We start from the raw sequence: 22691 nt of genomic DNA on the forward strand, positions 1-22691 counted from the left end.
AGAAATGCTTCCGTGGATTTAAATTGAATTTAGTTTTCCGCAGCCTGAGACTGTGGCTTCAAAGACGAGCATCTTGCTTAAGCTTGAACATGGGATTTAAATTTGAGCAGCTATAGTGACTCTCAAGTATCGTGTATGTCTATATGAGGTCACCCCTTTCTCGCCGTTCCCGCAGCGATGTGAGACCGAGAGTCTCCACATATGGAAGCCGTTCAAGACTCGGCGACAATTTTGTAGCTCGTCTTTGGACTCTTTGGATTTCAAGTTTGTCCAAATTATCGTAGACAAGAACTGGATTCAACGCCCTAAGAAGCAGGTTATTTTAACATATTGCAACAGAGACATATAACATTTTAGAGTAGGGAATTTTCGTATACACGTTTTTCAGGGCCAGACCGCGAAAAAATCCTTATTTTTTTTTATTGGAAAAGTCTAAATGGAGGTCAATTTTCCAAAATGGAACAAATCTTTAATTTTTCTGACTAGCATCCCTTCCGCAGACCCCTGCCCCTCCCCGACAAAAAAATATGCTAAAAGCGTATTTGATCAACGAAGCGATACGCACCCGACGCGGACAACAGAAGCGGCTGGGTAGGAGAGGGGCAGGAGTTTGTGGAGGGACTGCTTATCCGAGAAATTAAGGATTTACTACATATTGAGAGTAGAACAATGTTTGAGTATGTCCAAATGCTTGCAGACTGGCTGGATTTTCGCCCTAGGGAGTTGTTCATATTTAAATCTATTTCAACAGAGAGGAAAAACGTTTTTGAGAAGGGAATATAGAAGTCTAGACATTTACAGGGCTTATGCCCTGTCATTGGCTGGATTAAGTGGCCACTTTGCATTCCGGTCCTGCGCCAACTGCAACAGCGCCTCAACCCCACGCACTCCCGTCCAGTCGCGGATGTTTCTCAGCCAGGACATCTGTCGCCTTCCAACCCCACGCTTTCCCTCGATCTTTCCCATCATAATAAGCTGTAGAAGCGTATATTTGCTTCCGCGCATGATATGGCCCAGATATGCGAGTTTTCTCTGTTTTATTGAGGACAGTAGTTCTTTTTCGGCACTGGCTCGTCTCAACACCTCCACGTTGGTCACTAAATCTGTCCACGGGATTTTCAGCATTCTCCGGTGAAGCCACATTTCAAAAGCCTCTAATCGGTTCAGGGAGTTCACCTCGAGAGTCCATGTTTCAACCCCGTAGAGCAGTATTGACCACACATAGCACTTGACCATCCTCTGTCTCAGTTTTAAATTAAGACTATCACTGCAGAAGAATGATTTCATGTCATTGAATGCTGATCGTGCTATTTCTATTCTGCATCTAATTTCCTTATCCAGATCAGAAGTGATTTGACTGCCGAGGTATTTAAAGTTAGTCACTCTCTCTATTGTTTGACCATTTATTCGCAATACAGCATTATTGTGAGGGTTTCGGCTAAACACTATCAATTTGTACCTACATTTGTATAATTATTGCGTAATATAATTATGAATGGCTGTTTTTCCAGTGGTTCTGTGAAAATCTACTTAAATAACAATTATTATTAACCACGCGATAAACGTAGCTTTATTCAACACTATTTTAGTACAATACTTGTACAAAAGTTTATTAAAAAATATCACAATGGTGTACTACTACCACCACGACATTTCTCTGTAAGGGTAGGCAGAGAGGACCGCCACACACGTCTATTTTGGCATACATTCCTAGCTTTTCCACATTCATACATCTTGTCAAACATGCCCTTCGGTCCTGTCTGCTTTTGACATGACCAGACTTAAGATTTTGGTTTATCTGATCATGCCACGTCTTCTTTGGTCGTCCTCGTCTCATGTTACTGTTAATTTTTGCCTTTTATACTTGTTTCACCATTCTTTCCATAAATACCAAATACTGTAACGATAATGTAACATAAAAATAATGGAAATTAAGACGCGGTAATGCCCAGTGAGGTATTCATATAGAAAATAAAAAGTTTAATGCAAAATAAATAAAATAAATAAAAGTCTAGGCATCCTCAGGGCTTACGACCCGTCATTGGCTGAAAATTTAGATAAACTCAAAACATTTTCAATAAATCAACCTCGTACAAAAAATATCTTCATTCCATGTCCGCTCCCTAGTTGGAGCATATGATGTCCACAAAGATCCTCCAAGCATCTCTGTCGGCCGCCAGCTCCTATAAATCCTCCCAAGTCAGGTTCACTTCTCGTGGTTCTGACACGAACTGCCGACGAACCGTCAGCAGCGGACGTCCAGGACGTCGAGAACCTGACGTAAAGTAGGCAAGCGTGGTGAAGAAACTCAGGAGGCATCCGCAGCACATGGCCCAGCCAACCGTATCGCCTCCGCTTGCTGACAGTTGTCACCAGAGTTTGCTGGGTCCGTTCTCTCATTACTTCATTCCTTACAAAGAAGCGCAGAAATCGAAAAATATTTTCAGGCGTTGCCTAGTATGTGCGTAAAATAATTCAATCAGACGAATCTCATCCACGTCAACAAAGGTTTCAGCTGTTTAACTTCACACAAAACAGACGGAAGAATCAACGGAATTTAGACGTTCAAATACAGGCAGAACGGTGAATGTGAAAACATACTTGAATCGGGATGTGGTCTAGTGGTTGTGGCTAGGGTCTCTGACCCCAACTTGATTCTCATTTTCTAATAGTGAGTTATATACAAATCGTTGAAAATAGCCCTCAAAATGAAATATTTGGGTAAATCATTAGAACGCAAATATTTCTTTAAAAAAAATTAAAAAAGTGTGTAAGTGGCCACTTAAACCTGCCAATGACGCGGCCATAAGCTCTGTAGATGCCTAGATGTCTATTTTCCCTTTTCTAAAGTGTTCTTTATCTCTGATGTAATATTTAAAGATTTGTAATTCAGAATACCTAACCAGTGGTCGTGTGGAGTATATATTGTGTAAAAAGTGTCTTGATTATAATATATTTAAAATGATATTCAACCAATAAATGATGCAGTAACAACGAAAATATGCCTATGCATTGAATATAGATATAATATATATGTAATTTTAAAATTAATGATTGCACTAACAATTTTTATCTTAACCACTCTTACATTTTCAATTAATAAATATATGAATCTCTTACTGTAGTGATTTGATTAGTTCAATTAAAATTGTAATGTTAATTTAATGAGAATAAAAACCTCTGTAGAGCAGATAATGTTTTATTTTTAAATTCCCGAATACATATTTTTACTTATTTAATTGACTTTTTGTACACAATTTTAATTGTAAATGGGCGGGCTAATTGCCAAATGGAAATTTCTTTTAACTTACCAATAAAATAAACTCATTGTTTGAAAAAAAACGAATTGCAAAACATATTTAATAGAAAAAAGTTAAAGATATAAGTACAAAAATATAAATAATTGAATTTGTATATAAATAACATTACTCAATGGGAAAAGGGAATAAAGAGGGAAGAGGAAAGGAGGAGAGATTAAGGAAGAGAAACGAGGCATTTCTTCAGACGTGATTTAAACAGAGATACTGAAGTAACATTTACATATGGAAGCTAGATTAGCAATCGTCTTGCAGCTACAAAGCACATGGACGAGTGGAATTCTAGCAACTTAAAATATGTCAATAAATTTACAAAAAATAAATGTAAACATAGTAGTAAATTTGTCATGTGTTCGTGCCAAGAAGCAAGCAATAAAAAACTACATAAATAAAGCACTGTTTCAACATTATGGTTACCAAGGTAAAGATAGATGTCCGAAGAGTAGCTTTGTAGTTTGATATGGTCGACATATGAGAAATATGGTCATATTTCCAAAGACCAAAAATATACCTAACTTATACATTTATTCAGGGCCTTGATTATGATGGGAAGATAAAGACGTCGTACCTTCACCTTGACGGTATAGTTAATGATAAATTCTCTCTAATGATTACGAATATACAGGTTGTTCTTTAAACCCTGTCACATCCGAAGCCACGATGATCAGTATGGGCAAGAAGACATATTGGCATATTTAAAAAAATATTTAGAATGAAGAAAATTTGTAAAAATAAAATATGAAAAAGAACAAATGGTTGCTAACTTCTGCAGGGGAGAAGCGAGGGGGGCGCGGCCGCACGGTTAACGGTGTGTCAGACACCCCCCTCCTTGTTTCTGTCCTGCAGAAGTTAGCAACCATTTGTTTTTTTAAACTTTATTCGTTTAATGTGCCAATATGTCTTCTTGCTCATACTGATAATTGTGGTTTCGGATGTGACAGGGTTTAAAGAACACCCTGTATACTATCAACCCCCCAGCTTCAAGTTTTGGGTAGGTACGTCGATATGAAACAAGGGGAAGCGTACGCCACCGTACACATATCTACGCTCTATAATGACATAGCTTCAGTATGACGTCATAGTTGAAGATAAGTCTCTCGACCGACGACTAAGATACATTTCCGATCCCCTCATCATCAAGTTTTGATGTAAGTACATCAGTTTATACCGACGGGTCTAGAACCCTTCGATACGTTTATCTACGCATTAAAAGTGTCAAAAATTTTGTTCCACTGAGAAATTTTTCATTTTATTACGATTTAATTTATTTTTTTATCATTTTAAGGTTGGCCCTTTTTTCCTTAAAAGCCCATTTAAAATACAAGAGAGAAATAGGTAAATATTAAAGTCGAATTCAATTCTGACATAGCTGTCAGTTTCTGAAACGAGTGGCTGGATGCGAAAAATAATGTCCCTAGATTCTGCCCTATTAACATATAGGAGTATCTAGGCGTAAGAAAGTTGTCACTATGAGAAAAATAATTAGTTAATATATTTTTTCCGACTGTTTTACTCTCTTCCGGAGTGAACGATTCGAGACGTTGAAGGAGCCGCCTATGTAGTCGCACGGTAGATAAATACAGACGATCGTTAAACATATCGTCTTGCCAAGTGTCAAAAGTCTTTTAAAAATCATGTTCAAGCGAGCATTTTTGCTTGAATTGGGATTTTTTGGAGTTTACAATCGCTTTGAAGTGGGCACTTTCTATTACAGAAGCCTATTTAAAATATAAATGAAAACCGTTTTAAACGATAATGAAGTAAGGAAAGCGGACTAATTTTTGTGGTCATCTATTGGTTCGTTTCGATCATATGATGTCACTATGGCAAGTAGGTAGAACATACCGAGGAAGATACAGCTAGAACAGAAGTTAAGCATACCGTCTCGATATATACAGATGAAGATAGCGTTCATAATTGAGGCCCTGGTTTAAGAAGTTTAAAAATTGGAAAATTGATTCCAGGCGCCTAGTATGTGAAATAGTTTAACCAGATGAATCTCTTTACAACAAAAAAGTTTCAGCTCTTTAATTTCACTAAATTTAACAGATGGAAGAATTGAAGAAATGCGGATGTTCAAACATAGGCAAAATTATTAATGTTACACTGTGAGTAGAATGGCCACTTAAACCAGCCAATGGCAGGTCATAAGCCCTGTAAATGCCTAGACTTTCATTTTCCTTTCTCTAAAATGTTCTCCGTCCCACTTGTGATTTGTTAACATTGATATACATAAAAAAAGTTTGAAGGGTTTTAGGTGGAAATTTCTGTTTCTGACGGCTCTAATAATTATTTTATTTAGTTGATTTATTATGACTTACATAGTCCTATACAATATTCACATCTCAACTTATTCTTACATTTTTAATTTATCACTATGCACACTTATATTAACTTACGAGTATGCACTTCTTATTTAATATCTAACCTAATATTTTTACAAATACGATATTTAGATTTAATTAAAAATATAGTCACGCTTTTCTCATTTTTTATGTTTTCCGGCATTCCATCAAACAACTTTATTCCGTTGTACATAAGGCAGTTCTTTTAATTTCTTTTCCAGTCTTATTTGGCGACCGGCATACAATATTCTCCGATATAAAACAAAAATAATTAAAAGTGAAATGATTATATCCTTAAAAGTATTAGGTACTATTTGTTAAGAAGTTGAATTCAATAAAAGAATTCCCCGTGGTTTGAATCCACAATTAATACACATACTCAAAACATTATTTAACTGTTTTAAAATGAACTAATTTCGTATGTTTATTTAGCCTTGATTGTCTAAAACATCTATAACTGCACATTGTACAAGCGAGTGGTTTCTCTCCGCTGTGTGTAAACGAATGCAGTTTTAAATCTTGTTTCAAGGCACAGATGTAACTGCAATCGGGGCAAGAGAAAGGTTTTTCCCGCGTGTGCGTCAGCAGATGTCTGGTCAAAGTTGATTTTCGGGGACATTTATAACTGCACTCCGTACAGGAAAAGGGTATCACTCCGGAGTGGCTGAACATGTGAGCATTTAACTGCGTCCTCTGCGAGCAAGTGTAATCACATATTGAACAGCTGTACCGTTTAACTATAGTATGCGTCAATATGTGTCTTTTCATATCTCCCTTATCATTGCATTTATGACTGCATACTGAGCAAGAAAACGGTTTCAGCCCCGAATGTATGAGCAAATGTCTCTTTAGATGACTGTTTTTAGTGCAAGTGTAACTACATGTCGGACAACCGTATGGTTTGACTTTTTCATATTGAACTTCACTCGTTTCCGCCGAATCAAATTTCGGTTGACCGAAGTGTAAAACTTCTAGTTCAGAATATGTCTCGCTCTTAACTCTAGCAACACCTGGCTCCGCGCTCGTAAAGAGACATGGCACCTCTCCCTCAGTATGTAGAATACTATATTCTTCTTCCGTGTCATCAGTTCCAGGTTCAGCCTTTATGGTAGCAACACCTGGTTCCTCGCTTCTGTCGGAATGCGCAGCCTCCATTGCGTTTGGTTGTAAACAGCTCAAAAGAATTTTGTATCCCTCAGCCATACTTAAGATCTAGAATACAAAAGACAACAGTTAAGCGGGCCCATCTTGTGAATGTCTCAGACTACTAAATCAAGTATCCAGGCAACTCTAAACCATAAAATATAAAAATGTTAAATGTGTCGGAACGTTTGAGACAATGAAACATTAAATAAAGCGTACATTGATCACAAACATAAATTCACTAGATCTAAAGACGATTACAGCTATTTCTCTGTGAAAACAGTTTTTCTCGTGTATTTTGTATGTAAATAAACCAGATAATACGGCCTTACGGATTAAGTGGCCACTTAACATACTGTGTAACATTCACCATTCTGCCCATGTTTAAACATACACATTTCCTCAACTCTTCCATCTGTTGACTTCTGTGAAGAAAAGGAGCTGAAACCTTTATCACGCGGGTGAGATTCATCCGGCTGAACCAAATCACCTACCAGGCAACGCCTGAAAACAATTTTCCGATTTTTATACTTCTTCTTTTACCAGGTAATTAATTCAAGAATGTTTGAGTTTGTCTAAATTCTTGCAGACTGGCTGGATTTCCTACCTAGGGAGTTATTCATCTTGTTATAAAAGAAATCAAGACTGGTATGTTTGTTGGCAGACCTAAGAATTCTGGGCATAGGGGAATGAAAACCATAGTTAGTTCTATGGTTATCGGTATGAAAGAGTAAGTCTTGTCTGAGGTTTCTAGTTGGGATATTTAATTTTATTGAGCTCAGTAGTTCAGGCGCATCAGAGAGTGAGTTGATAATTTAAAATAGGACTAGAAAGTCTGATTTATTTCGACAGTCTTGAAGAGAAGATATATTTAAGGTAGTTTCTAACTCATTATACGTATATTGGTCTCTGGATAAACCCAACCTCCAACCTATGTTTCTCAATAATAATAAATAAATACAGTTAATTGGCGAAAAATCGGCGTTCACTGTAAAAATAATACAATGCATTGCATTTTCAAAATAGTAAGAAGTATCTAATACATAAAAGTGAACATTTAATTACAATTACTATGGCGATTGCTTTTCTTGATATTTGGCTTGCCAACCGCCGGCTTAATGCAATAAATAGCATAATAAATAATATATAATGATAGCAGTTTTGGAATATTTTCCATATTTACACCGATGAAATTCAAATATGTGATTGCGCAGCAGGATTATACGACGCAAAACGTAAATATTTTGACATTTAATATTAGGTGTTCACGGATGTTGCATTGTGATCGCGAAAACGATACACAACCATTGTGAGAAATTGTTATCACGTCACTTATTAGCACGTCAATAGTTATTTGTAATTGAGCTACTGAGCGCAGGAATCATAAATAAGAATACATTTATTGAAACGACAATGATTATGCAAGAAGCATATATTTACACAATTCCTATTCACACCGTCCTTGTCGCCGCCCACTCCCTTCGTCACCGTAACGTGTATAGAACGCACTATTTTGAGTATTTTCTTCATAAAGGATTATCTAGTTATAGTTATGTACGTAAAAAAACTTACAGAATGTGTCAGCACGTTTCAAACTGTCAAACAGTGGCATCCATTTTGTTATTCGATAACCATAACCAATATTACCATAGAATCCAATAGTACCATAGACAGTTGTTTTTTTTTTTTTTTTTTTAAACCATAACACCGTTTTCCCGTCGGTAGGGGTAGGCAGAGAGGATAGAACGCCATGTCACTCTGTCTTTGCATACAGACCACGGTTCCTCTACATTAATACATCTTCCTCTACATTAATTATTTTACATTAATACTCTGCATTAATGCATCTATTTTTTTAATTTTCAATTTATTTATTAATACATATGGACATTACAAAATGAAATATCTGAATTCAAACGCATAGAAATAATGAAAATAAAAACGTAAGATTAGGTGTATTATAAAAATAACATATAAGTAAACATAACATTTGTTTTAATGTTCTCTTTCCCGTCACAAGAAATAAGTATTTATTCCATCTGCCAGTCTTTAGCACTAACTATGCTCAACATTCTTTTCTCTATCGTTCGTGCTCTAACTATAATGCTTTTTTTTCATCTATTGATATATTTTACATGCACCTAAATTTATTTAAAAATACATTAAGACTCATTCTTTCTGGCTGCGATACGATCCCACTTGCTTTTTAATGATGCTCACATTTACACACACCTGAACACTTATTCCCCCACAAATACATATAAACACACCAGTACACTTACTCTCATGCAAATACCCACAAACACATCCTTTTGTTGTACCACAATTTAATATGTATGATTCTTATTTAGAAACTTTGCTGGTCTGTCTTTAAATTGTATTTTTTTATTGTTATTATATTATCATTGTCGAGTGTTTGTTTCTTTAAAATAAATAAATAAATAATATCCAGAGAATAAAATGTTAAAAAAGTAAGAGAGTTTTGTAACAAAAAACTCCCTCAGAGACGTGGAAAATGCTAATGTCCAAAGTAATATTTTTCAACATAGAGATAACCCTTCCATCGATAGGATGGTCCTGTACATATATATTGAATATGGTATTATCACCCGGGAGGAATATCGGATTTAACACATTGTACATATAAAGGATTTCTCAAAGACTCCTTTAGTGTTTATAAAAGCTCTAATAATCAATAATTTCATTCATAAATTTCGTTTACTATTTTCAACATCTCTGAAAAGCGTTTCTATTCCGTTGGTAATAAATTCGATCATCTAAACCCACCCAACAGTACACCACGAATCGTGCATTTGTTTTAAATGTTGGTAATCCGAATAGAAATTGAAACGACGCGTATTGCTCTCTATGATTTTTTCCCCTTCTCTAGCCAACCTTGAAATAAATGGCGACCGTAAAATGGGGCGACATTTAAATCGTAAGGCGACTTTGATCAGCGGATATATTGTTTATATTTATCTCTATAACTACTGATCATTAATAAATTTCGATCAATTTTAACTGTTTTTTTAATGGTAACACGGAATACGATTTAAATGAAATTGTTATATAACTTTATTTAAAGTAAGATTTCAAGAAGTTTGAAGTGGAATCGTCAAGATATTTTTAATTTTTTTAAAATTCAGTAATATACTTTTTTTAATGATACAAGTAATTTCATAATTTGCATTGTCTTGACATTACTGGTACTTATATCACTGAGTGTCCATTATTATGATTGTTTTAATATTTTATTTTTTAATTAACGAATAATAAGAAGTTTTCTAAAATGAGCTGAAATTGATCATTTTATACACATCTTTTTTTTGAGAGTGACATGATTCGAACTTATTAATAAAAGTTTTGAAACAGGGCCTACAAAAAAATATTTTGCTCAAATATTAAGAAAAGCTGTTACTAAGAAAATTCGGGCTGCTTCCAACCATTACAAAATATTATTTGAAACACTATACAATGAATAATATAAAGTTAAACATCTTTCAAATCATTTAAGCCAGTTTTCCAGAACAGAAGGAAAATTTTATTTACCAAAATGTGAGGACTGGGTATTTTCCCTTAACATACGGGATTTCAGAATATAAATAAAAAATACTATGACTCAAATGAACGAGTCTTAAAGATTTTCTTTTAAAGGTGAGCAAATAAATGTGAAGCTTCGTTCTCGCATGATAACGGAGAAGTTATTCATCTAGTAAATCAGATAATTGTTACGAAATGCTTGTAAAAAAACCTCATACACATCAATTGCATTTCTTGGGAAATTTTGTCGAACATTGTTGAATATGGCCAATATTAATTTCCTAAGTATGTTTCACGTCTTTGTAAGAAACAGATAAACAGATACAATAATTGCTTTCCTGGAAAAAAGTAATGGATTTTAATTCATTCGGTAAAATAAATGTTTTCAAAGCTGTGAAAGATAAGTTTTCACCAAATAAAAAGAACACAATAACCTCTCATTCTGTTTCGATAATAATGTCAGTCAATGAACAAATTCCCATACACAATAATACATTCATTAACTGATAATTTTATTCCATCAAAAAGCAAGGTAGATTATGTTAGCTTTATCAATTATTTAAAATATTTCATAAATACATTTTTTAAATCACCATAATATTTTTCTTGATTTATATTTCAATTATTATTTTTGAGTTTATATAAAAATTCCATTTTTTGGTTTACAATAATTAGAAAAATAATTTTTGTTTTATGTGGAATTAAAGTATATTATTTTTAATTATTATATGAGATTCGACTTAAACGCTTATTAAATACACGCCTAATCATAATTTGCTGATACCTGAGTGTTTTTTTTTGCAAGTAATTTACTATCGAAGGATGGATAATATAATTAAAAAAGAAGTGAAAAGTTATATTTATAATTCTTTTTTGTGTAACACTGACTTAAAACACTGTTTTTTTTTTATAATTTATATGTTATACTAAAAATATTTACCGATTAAAAATAAAATAAACAAATTATTGTAAAACATCACTTCCCATTTTATACTCAAGAATCGTTTTTATTTATACGTAAAGCGAAACGTTAATGTAAATATATTTATTAAATTAATATAAAATTGTATTAAGTAGTAATGTTGTATACGTTGTATACTTATATTTTTTATCTAAATAAAGAAAAAATAAAATGTAATGTTCAAAACAAACGCATAAAATCATGATGTATCAAAGCGACCCCACTCCGAAGGGTTGACTTTGATCACAAAGTTTATATTATTTTCTCGCTCACACAACATAATATTTTCTCATTTAAAAAATAAGAATTTTAATTTTTCTTTTACGAAGGTTTGAAGTTTGAAACTGAACAAAGTCACCACATTCCACTTACTCTACTCGAATCATAAATTTTTACGTAAAAACTATATTCGCATACGATGACGTCAAACTTGGTGACGTCATGAATTGTCTGTTTTTATTTATATTCAAATGACTAGACTTTAATCCTTTATATCTCCCTTATTTCTTAACGGATTTTAATAAGAGTAGTACCGATTGTCTTGTGATTTTTTGAATTAATTTATTAGCTAATAAAAAAAAACCGTGATAATAGCCCATTCCCATTTGTGTTCTCAACCTCAAGCAAATGATTTATTGACAGAATCATTCATTTACAAATTAATAAACTATAAAATTGATTTTCCTATCATACTTTCTGAAGATACTAAAGACTTTTATTCTGTGGGGCATCAAAACTTTAGACCAGCAAGATATTTTTTTTTCTTTTACACAGACAACGCGTCAACGAACCATTTCAAACAATTTACAATATCTAAAATATGCCAGGAACAAAATTATAGATACTAAAATTATAATATCTTCATAGATTTAAAAAAGAGATAATGATTGCTGCCCTTGCGATGGACTCAGCCTTCAGGACGTCCTCTATATATTACGTGATTATCGTATATTTGGCGCCGAGAGGTTAAATAGCATACAAATGTGCGCACAATACGGCCAAATTTTTGAAAACCCAGAGGAAGTAATAAAAAATGAAGCCACTGCCGAAAGATACAATGACTTTAGACCATATTTACAAAAATGAAAAAAAATTATGAAGGAATGGACGTCAGAAAAATAACTATTGTGCAAAATATACATATCAGGAAAAAAGCTTTGTATGCATAAGCAAAGCAATGAATAACGGGAACAAGAGGGAAAAAAAATATCGACACTTATTTATTTATTTATTCAAAATTACACTCATTTAAATATACGGGAACTTGTTAAGACTTTTTAGGGTACTCCCGTGTCAAGACATAATAAATAACAATATAAAATATATAGTACAATTAATTAGACGAAAATATAATGCCATGTCATGCAATATAATACAATTATGTTATTACTGTTATAATTAATGAATTGATAAAATAGAAGCAGTAGAAAAATACATTTGAGTTGGTATTAAAATTTAATCGCATAATAAATGTCAATTGATGTAATCCATAGACAATATTCCAGTTCTGGACACCGGCAATATACAGAATGGGTCTGGGTGTGATTAGTTCTAGCCGTAATTTTAATTGTTGATTTCGAAATATGATGACATTAATTTTTATCTGTGTTTTTCCTGTCAAGCACTAGGCGGTACGCGTTTCTGTTCCGTGGATAGTAATTACATAAATTGCAATATTATTGAACCTTTACGGTGAGTTTTTACATACAAACAGCCGCAAGACGTTAGTTACAATTTCAGTTAGTTAAAAAAAACAATATATACTAACATATTACAACAGAGATGAAGAACATTTAAGAGAAGGTAATATAGAAGTCCAGGCACCTACAGGGCTTATGACCTGTCAATGGCTGGTTTAAGTGGCCACTTTACACACTGTAACATTCACCATTCTGCCTATATTTGAACATCTATATTCCTTCAATTCTTTCATCCGTTGATGTTTGTGAAGTTAAAGAGCTGAATACTTTATTTATGCGGGTGAGATTCATCAAATTGAATTATTTCAGCTACATACTAGGCAACGCCTGAAAATATTATTTTTTCAATTTCTATACTTCTTCATGGACCAGGTAATTTATCAACAATATTTTGAGTTTGTCTAAATTTTTTAATAATATTGTTAATTTATTACCTGGTCTATGAAGAAGTATAGAAATTAAAAAAAAAATATTTTCAGGCGTTGCCTAGTATGTAGGTGATATAATTCAATTTGATGAATCTCACTTGCATAAATAAAGGTTTCAGCTCTTTAACTTCACAAACATCAACAGATGAAAGAATTTAAGAAATATAGATGTTCAAATATAGGCAGAATGGTGAATGTTACACAGTGTGTAAAGTGGCCACTTAAACCAGCCATTGACAGGTCATAAGCCCTGTAGATGCCTGGACTTCTATATTACCTTTTCTTAAATGCTCTTCATCTCTGTTGTAATATGTTAATTCTCCTCAGGAAGTTGAATCCAGTCCTTGTCTAAAAAAATTTGGACAAACTCAAAATATTGTTAACAATATATACTGTTTAAATTTATTTTAACTGAGGGAAAACTTTTGAGAAGGGATATGGAAGTCTAGGCATTTACAGGGCTTATGACCTGTCGTTGGCTGGTTTAAATGGCCACTTTACACACTGTGTAACATTCACCACTCTGCCCATGTTTGAACATCCACATTTCCTTAACTCTTACAACTGTTGACTTTTGTGAAGTAAAAGAGCTGAAACCTTTATCACGTGGGCGAGATTCATCCGGCTGAACCAAATCACCTACTAGGCAACGCCTGAAAACAATTTTCCAATTTTTATGCATCTTCTTTTACCAGGTAGTTAATTCAACAATGTTTGAGTATGTCCAAATGCTTGCAGACTGGCTGGATTTCCTTCCTAGGGAGTTATCCATATTTAAATTTATTTCAACAGAGAGCATTTTTGAGAAGGGAAAGGGGTAAAGTGGCCACTTAAACCAGCCAATGACAGGTCACAAGCCCTGTAAATGCCTAGACTTCCATATTCCATATTCTCAAAGATTGTTGAATATATACTGTATTTATAGCGGCACAACAGTCCAGACGGCCTTACTACAGTGGTGAATTCCGGCCAGGCCAGAAAAATCACATTTAGTTACTGCGGTCTCACCGGGAATCGAACCCGGAACTCCCGTGGGTGAGCCGAGCGTCTTCTCTAGAGGTGAATTCGTCTGCTCCTTGCCTGGAACATTCTAGTTGTAGAATTATTAGCACTCTAGATTCGTTTTTTTTAACTCTTGTGTGGCTGTGATGTCACACTAGTCCACATAAGACTCAAGACTTGATCTATCTCTCTTATTTTTTTAAATGATGAAGTCGTATTTTATGTAATCTTCAAATGGACATTTTTACACCGGATTTTGAATATAAAATTTGTATAACTATGGATTGTTAGTACAAAAAAAAATTCCTTGCTACGCGAAGAATGAATGTCCGCTAATTCAGCAATACTGACTAAGAGAGAGCACGAAGATAGAACTCATAACAAGGAAGACAGTCACGCTGTTCTGTGGCGAGTGTTGCTTAAAACAGATTCAGTCTTCAGTCGGTTGATGACTGTGATGAGGGGCGTTTTTAGAGTTCCTAAATATTTTTTAGACGATGGTGTATTCCATGAAGGGATGTTGATATATTTTCAACAGAGACGAAGATAGTATGAAGGTTCGATATTTACATATGTAGGATTTAATGTATCTGGGTGTTAGTTGGAGTTCCTACCCCAGTTAGAGATTGACAGAGAAGACACGAGATTGCTGATTGATGCTTATTTATTACATGGCAAATAAATAATGAATTATGTCGGACGAGTGTTACGTCGATGATGGGTTGAAGAGACTGCACTTGAACTACATGCTGGAACTGTGTGAACTGCACTGATCTTGTTGCGGTGATTAACTGAACGGGCTGACTGATGTTGGCTGCGTCCTGTTGTCTCTTTATAGACCACATTCCTTTGTAGTTCATTTCTTCATGGTAGGGACGATGTGAATGTGCTGCGGGGTGACGATGTGAATGTACTGCAGGACGAGAGTCTTTATGTGCAATATTGCTAGAGTTAGTCTACTTCAGGTGAACTAATTTAACACGTGTGTGTCATCGACTATGGACTATGGACCTTACACATATATTAATCCAAATGTGTCTGCTACTATTAAGATCGACTAAATATATTGTTACAAAATCACTACTAAATGTAGAAGTCAACTACCTTCAAGAAAACTGGTGAATGTAACACAGTGTGTAAAGTGATCACTCACTACAAAACGACATTTCATATTCCCAGCATCGTTTTACATTTTATTATAACGCGCAATTCGATGATTTGAAAACATCACGAATCTTTGATTCTTGCTTTTAGCAATTATTTTATTTTTAAAACAATTTGTTTTCCAGAATATCATCAGATTGATCAAAGATTTACTTTGTTTCCAGTGTCGAAATCAAAATACTATGGATATCGCTTCAGTCTATATTAAGGCTGAACCGGGGACTGGAGATGTAAAAGAAGATATTCTCCATACTGGGGAAGGCCAGGAGCCAGGTATTGTTACCGTGAAAGCTGAACCGGGGGCTGGCGATATTGAAAGAGATAGTCTGCGTACTGGAGAAGGGGCGCCATATCCTCTCGGCAGCAAGAAGCCAGATGTTGCTACCGTGAAAGCTGATCCGGAGACTGGTGATGTTGAAGGAGATATTTTCCGTACTGGAGAAGGCCAGGAGCCAGGCGTTGCTACCATGAAAGCTGAACCGAGGACTGGCTGTATTGAAGGAGATATTCTCCGTACCGAGGAATGCCAGGAGCCAGGTGTTGCTATCGTGAAAGCTGAACCAGGGCCTGGTGGTGTTGAAGGAGATATTCTCCTTACTGGGGAAGAGGTGCCAAGTCTCCCCAGCAGCGGGGAGCCAGGTATTGCTACCGTGAAGGCTGAACCGGGGACCAGTACTTACCAGCCTAGAATAAGCAGTGATATAGTTATATTCACGGAAATGGATATAGATTATCCCGACATTAAACAAGAATGTTTGGATTCTCCTCTTAAGAATGAAATTGCCCCAAGTAAGTTATACTTCCTTCCTTATTACCTGCTCTGAGATTACGTCTGTGGGCTATGGATGATGGTAAACAGCAGATTTAAAGTTTGTTTTTTTTTTGCAACACAACAAGTCAATAGGCCCAATTACTAATTAAATAGTAAATTACAGCACAAAACACCCAGGTTTAAAAAAAAAAATGTTTTTCTACCGAAAATATAACCCCGAAGTGTGTAATTAATCATCATCATCAAATCCTTATAGCAGCTTGTTGGTGCACAGGGCACTGCACTGTTAAATAAAATGCAAGGTATATCGATCATCCGGCAATCAATCAATCGGGCTTCCGCTGCAGGTGCAATAAGACAAGTTATTTTTTGTTTTGTACAGGTTTTGTACAAGTTTCCGCAAACTAGGATTTGTAAAACTTCCATTGAAAATAAACGTAAAAATAACATTTTCAATAAAAAATATACAAGTGCTATCTATGAATAGTTAGTATTACATTTTCTTTCAGAATCACCTTAATACCGATAAAATTACGATGTTTGCTCTGAGAGCCTTTTTTTGGCACTTAACTCGGTCTTGTATGAACATATTTAATGTTTCTAAGTGTTCGGTCACGTACTTCACTAGGGCCCAAAAAACTCTTTTTTTTCGCTACAAAATGAATGACCAGAATCTGATACGTACATCGAATGTTAAAGATCTGGGCGTTAGATTTGTGAGCACTCTGACATTTCATGAACACATAGAGACAAACAGGGGTAATGCATTAAAGATGTTAGGATTCGTTTTGCGTACTGCCAGGGTTTTCGAAAATACCCGCGTACTGAGAACTCTTTACAACTCTTCGGTGCGAAGTAGACTCGAGAGTGGCTCGATGATTTGGGGGCCACATGAACTGAAGTACTCTCTTATGATAGAGAAAATCCAAAATAAGTTTCTGAGATATCTCTACATGAGATAGTGCGGGTATTATCCTCGGCCCTACCCGACCGAGTTCCTCCAGGGTATGCTCGGCTACAACAGTTTAGAGACTAGAAGGAATGTGTATTTGACTACACATTTTTATCGATTGTTGCGCGGTATGATCGATAATTCTGAGATTATGATGAGCATTGGTTTGTATGTTCCTGATAATTACCTAAGACAGGGTCAGCTTAGATTGTTTCATATTCCGATATACAGGAGCACCCTGCCGTTGGAAGGGCTATCGCTACGCTGAACAACATCGCTCTGGATGTTGATCTGTTCCATGTATCCGAAGGGGTTTTCCGGAGCAGGATTCTCCTACTACTTTGACATGAGTCTCTTTCATGTATTTTTTTTTATTTTTTATAATATGTACGTATTGAATATATGTTTACAAACATATATGTTATATTAAAAATAAATTAATTGAATTGAACATTAAGTTCTCCTAAACAATGTCTATATTAGAGATGAAGATCCGTTATTGGATTTTATCGAGAAGTAGAGACCACCGTTTTAGATTGCTTCGAGTATAATATATATAATATCGATGCTGTCTTCATTATTATTTATATACGTTTATATGTATATCATCTTTGAATAAACTTAATAGTAATCGAAGCATAAAATTATTTTTTATTCTGTTTATTAAATTACATATTCTACCTTATAGATGTTTTTTTATTATTATTTTATTGAATTATTTGACAATGTTTGAGTATGTCAAAATGCTTGCAGACTGGCTGGATTTCCTCCCTGGGGAATCATTCATATTTTAATTTATTGCAACGGAGAGGGAAAACATTTTTGATGAGGAAATATGGAAGTCTAAGCATTTACAGGGCTTTTCAATATTTAAGTATTTTTTAAAAAATTTTGTTGGTAGTCATAAACGTCGTCATTAAAATACGTCGGAACCTACCTCAAACTAGGGTTAAAAATAAAGTTTATACGCTTATTTTACGCGTATTTTAATCACAAATGTTTATGACTCCCAACAAATAACAAAAAAATGATTTAAAAAATAAAGTTCTGAATGCTTGAAGGTTAAATTTTAAATCTCAATAAAGAATAAAATTGACATATCTCTCAAACTATAAAACTTTGGCTAAAGAAAGTGGGGTTTGATAATTAGCAAATGATCTCCTCTATATGCGAATTTGCTATGGCGGGTTCAGTTCCAGTCACATGTATATGTATATAATACATTTCATTATTTTTCAGTTTTCATTTGTTTACTGTAATTTATAAAGTGGTTTCGACAGTTACGTTGTTTTTGTTTCAGGTTACCAAGCAAGCCATCAATACTTTGCGTGTTCACAGTGTCAATATAAATGTCCACAGATGAGTAGTTTAAAATCTCACCTATTAACTCATGCTCAAGAGCATCCATTCTCGTGCCCAGAGTGCCACCTCAAATGTTCACGGAGAGATGCTTTGAAATCACACATGTTGACTCATACAGGTGAGAAACCGTTCTCATGCTCAGAGTGCCAATATAAATGCTATCGGAAATCCGTTTTAAAAACGCACATCCTAATTCATACCGGTGAGAAACCATTTTCTTGTTCGGAATGTAAATTTAAATCTTCGGATAAAAGCAACATAAAACGACACATGTTGACTCATAATGGTGAGAAACGATTCTCATGCTCAGAGTGCCAGTTAAAGTTTTCTCTGAAAGCTTCTTTAAAAAGACACATCGTTACTCATACCGGTGAGAAACCATTCTCATGCTCAGAGTGCCAATTTAAATGTTCACAAAAGAGATATTTGAAATTACACATGTTAGCTCATATCCGTGAAAAACCATTATCGTGCTCAGAGTGCCGATTTAATTGTTCACAAAAAAGCAATTTGAAATCACACATGTTGATTCATACAGGTGAAAAACCATTTTCTTGTTCAGAGTGTCAATATAAATGTTCTCGGAAATATGCTTTAAGAAAACACGTCCTAGTTCATACCGGTGAGAAACCTTTATCATGCTCAGAGTGTAAATTTCAGTCTTCGGATAAAAGCAATATGAAAAGACACATGTTAACTCACAATGGTGAGAAAAGATTTTCTTGCTCAGAGTGCCAATTAAAATTTGCTCTAAAAGATTCTTTAAAAAGACATATCTTTACTCATACCGGTGAGAAACCATTCTCATGCTCAGAGTGCCAATATAAAAGTTCACAAAAGACTCATTTGAAATTACATATGTTAGCTCATACCCGTGAAAAACCAGTATCATGCTCAGAGTGCCAATTTAATTGTACACGAAAAAGTATTTTAAAATCACACATGTTAACTCATACGGGTGAAAAACCATTCTCATGCCCAGAGTGTCAATATAAATGTTCTCGGAAATTTGCTTTAAGAAAACACTTCCTAATTCATACCGGCGAGAAACCACTTTCTTGTTCAGAGTGTAAATTTAAATCTTCGAATAAAAGCAATATGAAAAGACACATGTTAACTCACAGTGGTGAGAAAAGATTTTCTTGCTCAGAGTGCCAATTAAAATTTGCTCTAAAAGATTCTTTAAAAAGACACATCTTTACTCATACTGGTGAGAAACCATTCTCATGCTCAGAGTGCCAATATAAAAGTTCACAAAAGACTCATTTGAAATTACATATGCTAGCTCATACCCGTAAAAACCAGTATCATGCTCAGAGTGCCGATTTAATTGCACACAAAAAAATATCTTGAAATCACATATGTTAACTCGTACAGGAGAATAACCATTATTATGCTCAAAGTGTCAATATAAATGTTCTCGGAAATATGCTTTAAGAAAACACTTCGTAATTCATACCGGTGAGAAACCATTTTCTTGTCCAGAGTGTTAATTTGAATCTTTGGATAAAAGGAATATAATGCGACACATGTAAACTCATAATGGTGAGAAACGATTCTAGTGCTCAGAGTGCCAATTTAAATTTGCTCTAAAAGCTTCTTTAAAAAGACACATTCTAACTCATACCGGTGAGAAACCATTCTCATGCTCAGAGTGACCTGTCATTTGCTGGTTTAAGTAGCCACTTTACACACTGTAACATGCACCATTTCGCCCATATTTGAACATCTTTATTCCTTTAATTCTTTCATCAGTTGATGTTTGTGAAGTTAAAGAGCTGAAACCTTTATTTATGAGGGTGAGATTCATATGATTGAATTATTTCACCTACATACTAGGCAACGCCTGAAAATTTCTTTTCAATGTCTATACTTCTTTATGGACCAGGTGGATTTATCAACAATATTTTGAATTTGTCCAAATTTTTGAAGACAAAGACTGGATTTAACTCCCTAGGGAGCTGTTGATATTAACATATTACACCAGAGATGAAGAACAATTTAGAGAAGAAGCAGAAAAACTGCTCTCGTGCCACGAGAGTGGTTCAGGATACCACCCGTGGGGTGGTATTCGGATCTACTCTACCCCCTAAAGAGTGATTAGTTTAAAGTGACTAGACTTTGCTCCATATAATGGCCATACTGATGATTAAACGTCGTTTATTGCGTTTCTAAATAATTTTTAATAATAAATTTTATAAATGGTACATGTTCTTTAAAAATTCTATACAAATCTACTTTTATACATCTAGTAAATGTTATCACTGTAACTCTACAAAAAAGAGACTTACTCTTGCGCTTGGAGAGTGACTTAAACTGTTATAGTTATTTATTTATTAAAGCTTATATAATTTTATGTTTACGAGTACATCAGAAAAAAATATCGAAAATATAAAGAAGAATAGAAAATAATAATACATTTATACTAATTAAATATTAATGCAGTTCTTACACTTGTTCAAAAAATTTCTTTAGATTTACCTTGAATGTATTTATAGATATATTCGTTTTACTAGTTTTTAGTTCATTGGGGAGATTATTGTGATTTTTGACGCCTTTGAAGACAAAGCTATTTTGACCATGACTTGTGTGGAATTTAGGGATTTTAATATTATTTGGGTATCTGAGTGACTTATTCATTTCAAATTCTTTTATTTTAAAGTTGTATAGTGAAATTTATTTTATAAATTGTGTCTACTGTATGAACTTAAATAATTTTTATAGACTTTCAGTATTGAATGTTGAGGGTTTCTTTGAAATCACTTTAATAATTAATCTTTGTACTATTTTAAGAGGGTTTAATATATTGGCGTATGCTCCACCCCATCCAACAATACCATATTGTAACAAAGATTGTACAATTGAGTAAATTATTGATTTAAAAAATATTCCTTAATCTAATAAATATGTAAGTACATTTTTAAATACGTTTAACTAGTTCACTAATATGGTCTTACAATTTTAAGTTTTGGTCTATGCTAACACCGAGATATTTAATTTTATCTGTTGTATTAAGTACTGGACATGTGAGATCGCAGTTAGTTTTGTTGCAATTGCTTTAGTGAATAATTATTTTTACTACTGAACCAAAATTTATTTTGTTAATTAAAAATGGGTTGATTTTTGGGAGCGACGTAATGAATCGGAGAAATAATGATGAAAGTAGGTTAAATGCTGTTGAAATGCGATCCCCCAGGCGAATGTGTGGTAAAACGATGCATGATAGGTGCACACATGTCGAGATCCGCGAACTGTGTAAGTCTGAGACATGCATCATCGACAGAATCAAGAAAGGGGTGCTGCGTTGGTTTGGACAAGTAGAGCGAATGGACAGCGAAAGAACGGCTAAAAGGATCTGCGATGCGAATGTTGATGGGTGCAGAAAACTAGGAAGACCGAGAAAGACATGGCACGATCGAGTTCATCAAATACTCGAAGATGGACATGTCTAGAGTAGGAATAATCGGCGTGCGTGCATGAGAAGATGTATGAATGTAGAGGAAGCGAGGTCCGTATGCAAAGACAGAGTGATTTGGTGTTCTATCCTCTCTGCCTACCCCTACGAGGAAATGGCGTGATGGTTTGTTTGTTTTAAATAATTTATTTTTATTAATTTTTATTGTTAATTTTATTGAAATACGTATTTTATTCATGTTGATTTTATTTTCTAATTCGTACATTTTTTTCAAATTTAATATTTTATTTTTTGCTTCTGATGAAAAATAAATACCAAGTGTGTTTTTTTATTGTTTAAATATTTCTGGGTATTGTGTATTATTTTTCCGTTTTTGTAAACCAAATATATAAACAAATGTAATTATGTATGGACTAGTTTAAAATAAAATAAATAAATTTACCGAATGGGTTATTATTTTATTTCATGTTTTACGTACGCCTCGGGAGCTTTTCAAATTAGTTTTAATCTTAAACCTTATTATTACGGACTATGACTATTTATTTACGGACTCCTTTAGTAAACTTAACAACGGTAATTATATGTTTTAT

At 34.2% G+C, this 22691-nt stretch overlaps 1 protein-coding gene and 1 long non-coding RNA gene across 2 annotated transcripts; one reads left to right on the top strand and one right to left on the bottom strand.

Moving 5' to 3' along the window:
- Nucleotides 1-5587: 5587 nt before the first annotated feature.
- Nucleotides 5588-8431, bottom strand: LOC148279764 (uncharacterized). Its single transcript, XR_015822775.1, has 2 exons — nucleotides 8378-8431; nucleotides 5588-6874 (listed from the first exon to the last, which is right to left on the bottom strand). It is a non-coding gene; the product is annotated as an uncharacterized LOC148279764 (long non-coding RNA).
- Nucleotides 8432-12920: 4489 nt separating this feature from the next.
- Nucleotides 12921-22480, top strand: LOC148279765 (uncharacterized). Its single transcript, XM_088229435.1, has 3 exons — nucleotides 12921-12998; nucleotides 15765-16389; nucleotides 18625-22480. Exons 2-3 carry the CDS (start codon nucleotides 15783-15785, stop codon nucleotides 20037-20039), a joined length of 2022 nt encoding a protein of 673 aa, XP_088085561.1. The 5' UTR covers nucleotides 12921-12998; nucleotides 15765-15782; the 3' UTR covers nucleotides 20040-22480.
- The last annotated feature ends 211 nt before the right edge of the window (nucleotides 22481-22691 follow it).

The sequence above is a fragment of the Micrasema longulum genome, unplaced genomic scaffold (genome assembly GCF_059751315.1).
Source record: "Micrasema longulum isolate JH-2025_06_02 unplaced genomic scaffold, ASM5975131v1 h1tg000673l, whole genome shotgun sequence".
NCBI lineage: Eukaryota > Metazoa > Arthropoda > Insecta > Trichoptera > Brachycentridae > Micrasema > Micrasema longulum.

Bases quoted from the DNA above. Each gene is read 5' to 3' on its own strand.
- LOC148279765 (XM_088229435.1), top strand. From the start codon at position 15,783: ATGGATATCGCTTCAGTCTATATTAAGGCTGAACCGGGGACTGGAGAT. The intron at 16,390-18,624 runs GTAAGTTATACT...TTTTTGTTTCAG, and splicing joins TAAGAATGAAATTGCCCCAA to GTTACCAAGCAAGCCATCAA.